The 5,000-nt window shown below is 52.9% G+C and overlaps 1 protein-coding gene across 1 annotated transcript in view; it reads left to right on the forward strand.

Moving 5' to 3' along the window:
- The window catches only part of ugcg (UDP-glucose ceramide glucosyltransferase), a 29,676-nt gene that overhangs the window by 21,735 nt on the left and 2,941 nt on the right, over positions 1 to 5,000 (forward strand). Inside the window, exons 6-9 of the mRNA XM_060895750.1 lie at positions 1,665 to 1,843; positions 1,953 to 2,039; positions 2,359 to 2,545; positions 3,588 to 5,000. The exon at positions 3,588 to 5,000 is cut by the window's right edge and continues 2,941 nt beyond it. Coding sequence (XP_060751733.1) covers positions 1,665 to 1,843; positions 1,953 to 2,039; positions 2,359 to 2,545; positions 3,588 to 3,758 — 624 coding nt within the window. The 3' untranslated portion in view covers positions 3,759 to 5,000. The remainder of the gene's footprint in view (positions 1 to 1,664; positions 1,844 to 1,952; positions 2,040 to 2,358; positions 2,546 to 3,587) is intronic.

Below are 5,000 nucleotides of genomic sequence, written 5' to 3' on the forward strand. Positions count from 1 at the left end.
TCACACTGAAGCTTCACTTTAATCAGGAGCTTCAGTTAATAATATAACACACTCACCACATCAGTGAGACTGGGGAACATACACGAGCTCAAAGGGAGCCAAGAGGGAGTCGGTTGGGGGGGGGGCAAGGATAGAAAGAGGGAGTCGGGGGGGGGGGACGGAGAGAAAGGGGGAGTTGGGGGGAGAAAGAGGGAGTCGGTGGGGGGGGAAGGAGAGAAAGGGGGAGTTGGGGGGAGAAAGAGGGCGTCGGGGGGGGCGAAAGAGGGAGTCGGTGGGGGAGAAAGAGGGAGTCGGTGGGGGAGAAAGGAGAGAAAGGGGGAGTTGGGGGAGAAAGAGGGAGTTGGGGGGAGAAAGAGGGAGTCAGTGGGGGGGAAAGGAGAGAAAGGGGGGAGAAAGAGGGAGTCGGTGGGGGGGGAAGGAGAGAAAGGGGGAGTTGGGGGGGAGGAGAGAAAGGGGGAGTTGGGGGGAGAAAGAGGGAGTCGGTGGGGGAGAAAGAGGGAGTCGGTGGGGGAGAAAGAGGGAGTCGGTGGGGGAGAAAGAGGGAGTCGGTGGGGGAGAAAGAGGGAGTCGGTGGGGGAGAAAGAGGGAGTCAGTGGGGGATAAAGAGGGAGTCGGTGGGGGAGAAAGCGGGAGTCGGTGGGGGAGAAAGGAGAGAAAGGGGGAGTTGGGGGAGAAAGGAGAGAAAGGGGGAGTTGGGGGAGAAAGAGGGAGTTGGGGGAGAAAGAGGGAGTTGGGGGAGAAAGAGGGAGTTGGGGGAGAAAGAGGGAGTTGGGGGAGAAAGAGGGAGTTGGGGGAGAAAGAGGGAGTTGGGGGAGAAAGAGGGAGTTGGGGGGGAGAAAGAGGGAGTCAGTGGGGGGGAAAGGAGAGAAAGGGGGGAGAAAGAGGGAGTCGGGGGAAGGAGAGAAGGGGGAGAAAAGAAAGGGGGAGTCGGGGGGAGAAAGGGGGAGTCCGGGGTGGGGGGAGAAAGGGGGAGTCCGGGGTGGGGGGAGAAAGGGGGAGTCCGGGGTGGGGGGAGAAAGGGGGAGTCCGGGGTGGGGGGAGAAAGGGGGAGTCCGGGGTGGGGGGAGAAAGGGGGTGGGGGGTGAAAGGGGGAGTCCGGGGTGGGGGGAGAAAGGGGGAGTCCGGGGTGGGGGGAGACAGGGGGAGTCCGGGGTGGGGGGAGAAAGGGGGTGGGGGGAGAAAGGGGGAGTCCGGGGTGGGGGGAGAAAGGGGGAGTCCGGGGTGGGGGGAGAAAGGGGGAGTCCGGGGTGGGGGAGAAAGGGGGAGTCCGGGGTGGGGGAGAAAGGGGGAGAAAGGGGGAGTCCGGGTTGGGGGGAGAAAGGGGGAGTCCGGGGTGGGGGGAGAAAGGGGGAGTTGGGGTGGAGAAAGGGGTGGAGAATGAGGGGGCGTCAGGGGGATTCGGATAGAGTCCATCACAGAGGAAGAACAGCAACAATAAAAGATTTCAATCTGTGTAAAGAGAATTAAATACACACAGTTTTAGTTTTCACCTGTGTGTGTGTGTGTGTGTGTGTGTGTGTGTGTGTGTGTGTGTGTGTGTGTGTGTGTGTGTATAAAACACAGTAGGGGTGTGTGTGTGTGTGTAAAACACAGTAGGGGTGTGTGTGTGACTCAGTGGGCGTGTCCTTTGTGTGTGTGTGTAACCTTGTCCCGTGTTGTTGTAGGTGTATTTTGGAACATCACACCCTCGCTCCTACATCTCTGCTAACGTGACGGGGATAAAGTGTGTGACTGGAATGTCCTGTCTGATGAGGAAGGATGTTCTGGACCAGGCTGGAGGTCTGATCGCGTTCGCTCAGTATATCGCTGAGGATTACTTCATGGCCAAAGCCATCGCAGACAGGTTTACCTTCTCACCCTTCTCTTTGTTCTCTTAGCTGCTTTAATCACAACTGATGATTTTTTCCACCGCCATGGAAACGTGGGAAAGTGAAACTTCTCTTGTCTTTCAGAGGATGGAAATTTTCCATGGCGACGCAGGTAGCCATGCAGAACTCCGGCTCCTATTCCATCGCTCAGTTCCAGTCACGCATGATCAGGTACCGTAGCGTCTCTCCGTGTGTCGTCTTGTCCGTCCTCGCCGCCACACCTACGTTCTCCTCCTTTATTTCACTACAGCTTTTATTTTATTTTAGTTTTATTTTACTTCTTTAACAGCTGTCATAGACCCTGTTGTATCTGATACATGGTGCTTGTGACTGTTTACTGTTAATTAAATAAATAAATCACTAATCGTACGTCTCAGACGGTCCTTTTTTGTGTAAGACGTGTCAGACCTCGTGCTTCTCCTCCTTTCCTGCTGATTGGCTGAAGCGTGAACAAGTGACTCAGCTCTGTTACCTGGTCTGATTCCTACAGATGGGCGAAGCTGCGTATCAACATGCTGCCTGCCACCATCATTGAGCCCATCTCTGAGTGCTTCGTGGCGAGTCTGATCATCGGCTGGTCGGCTCATCACATGTTCCGCTGGGACATCATGGTGTTCTTCATGTGCCACTGTCTCGCCTGGTTCATCTGTGACTACATCCAGCTCCGAGGAATTCAGGTAACACCTACACCTGTAACGCCACCCGCCAACACCTACACCTGTAACGCCACCCCCCAACACCTACACCTGTAAGGCCACCCCCAACACCTACACCTGTAACGCCACCCCCAACACCTACACCTGTAACGCCACCCGCCAACACCTACACCTGTAAGGCCACCCCCAACACCTACACCTGTAAGGCCACCCCCAACACCTACACCTGTAAGGCCACCCCCAACACCTACACCTGTAAGGCCACCCCCAACACCTACACCTGTAAGGCCACCCCCAACACCTACACCTGTAAGGCCACCCCCAACACCTACACCTGTAAGGCCACCCCCAACACCTACACCTCTGTAACGCCACCCGCCAACACCTACACCTGTAACGCCACCCCCCAACACCTACACCTGTAACGCCACCCCCCAACACCTACACCTGTAACGCCACCCCCAACACCTACACCTGTAACGCCACCCCCAACACCTACACCTGTAACGCCACCCCCAACACCTACACCTGTAACGCCACCCGCCAACACCTACACCTGTAAGGCCACCCCCAACACCTACACCTGTAACGCCACCCCCAACACCTACACCTGTAACGCCACCCCCAACACCTACACCTGTAACGCCACCCCCAACACCTACACCTGTAACGCCACCCCCAACACCTACACCTGTAACGCCACCCCCCAACACCTACAGCAACTCAATCCTGCTTTCTATTGCTGCATATATAGGTTTACATTGGTGTCTTTTTATGGGCGGAGCTACATATAACTAAAGTGTGTGATGTCATTTAAACGAGCTTAAATAATCACAAATTATTAGCACACGTAAGTTATATTTGCTCATAACAGCGCTTTATGTTGTTAACGTTGAGACGTATTTTAACAGCTAGTTTGATTGTAGTGACTTAATATTTGATTAAATTTGAATATTCATACATATTTGTAGATTCTACTTTAGGTTTAAACGTTAATTACAGATCGTTCAGGTTGTTAGAAGGTGTGACAGCCTGCTTCACGCCGCTGTTTGTCGTCCCTCAGGGCGGCGCACCGTGCTTCTCTAAGTTGGACTACGCCGTGGCCTGGTTCATCAGGGAGTCCATGACCATCCAGATCTTTCTCTCGGCGCTCTGGGATCCCACCATCAGCTGGAGGACGGGACGCTACCGGCTACGCTGCGGCGGCACGGCTGAGGAAATACTGGATGTGTAAAAGAAAGGAAAAAGGACATTGAAGCAAACAGTGGACACAATTGTGACAAAACAGGAAGAGTGGAAGAAATGGGCGGAGTCAGAACATGCAGAAATAACTGCTCAATCATTTCAGATTATTGATCTGTGAGAGTTTTAAGAAGTGAATGAATTTTTTTTTTCTATCTTTTGTTTTAGGTTTTTAAGAACCTCTGGGCCGTGAGTGTGTGCGTGAGTGTGTGCGTGCATGTGTGTGCCTGCGTGCGTGTGTGCGTGCACATGCATGCGAGTGCGTGCGAGTGAGTGTGTGCGCATGCGTGAGTGTGTATGTGCGTGCGTGCGTGTGTGTGAGTGCCTGAGTGAGTGTGCGCATGCGTGAGTGTGTATGTGCGTGCGTGTGTGTGAGTGCCTGAGTGAGTGTGCGCATGCGTGAGTGTGTATGTGCGTGCGTGTGTGTGAGTGCCTGAGTGAGTGTGCGCATGCGTGAGTGTGTATGTGCGTGCGTGCGTGTGTGTGAGTGCCTGAGTGAGTGTGCGCATGCGTGAGTGTGTATGTGCGTGCGTGTGTGTGAGTGCCTGAGTGAGTGTGTGCGCATGCGTGAGTGTGTATGTGCGTGCGTGCGTGTGCATTTGGTCGATTAGTGTTTATGTTCTTGGTGCTTTTGCTGGCTTCGTGATTGGAGGCTTTGAGTCCCAAAATGAGCCAACGACTGACGTAGACGAGGAACATAATGGACTTTTGTTTAGGAAAAACAGAAAGAAACAAAATTCTTTTTCTAGAATGAGTTTTATTTATATTTTTATGTCCCGTGGTTCTGAACAGCGCTGTAAGCCCCGGGACATGGGGATAAGTCCATGACTCGATCAGTAGCAGTTCGGTACGAGACAGCGCTAAAAAGCTGTGATCCACACGATGCCGCATGACGTAGCGTGACGTCACCACGTGTTCTGATGAAATCACAAATCTGGACACATTTCACGATTAATGTTCAAATCGAGTCACTGATTGTTTAACACTCAGTAGTGGACTGGTTTCCATAGCGACAAGTTCCACAAAAACATCACAGATCTGAAGGTGTGATGATGAAGTGCGAGCTCAGAGAATAATCCCAGCAGGACACCAACAATCCTGTGGAGTTTAACGTTTGTCAGCGGCACTTATTTTCCTCCGCAGACGTCTGTTAGTTGTTTTTCTGTTTGTTTTTGTTTTTTTTTACGATTTGAGTTGAAAGTTTTACACATTCAGTCATCCAACACGACAAACC

This window comes from Tachysurus vachellii, chromosome 20 (assembly GCF_030014155.1).
Source record: "Tachysurus vachellii isolate PV-2020 chromosome 20, HZAU_Pvac_v1, whole genome shotgun sequence".
Classification (NCBI taxonomy): Eukaryota; Metazoa; Chordata; class Actinopteri; order Siluriformes; family Bagridae; genus Tachysurus; species Tachysurus vachellii.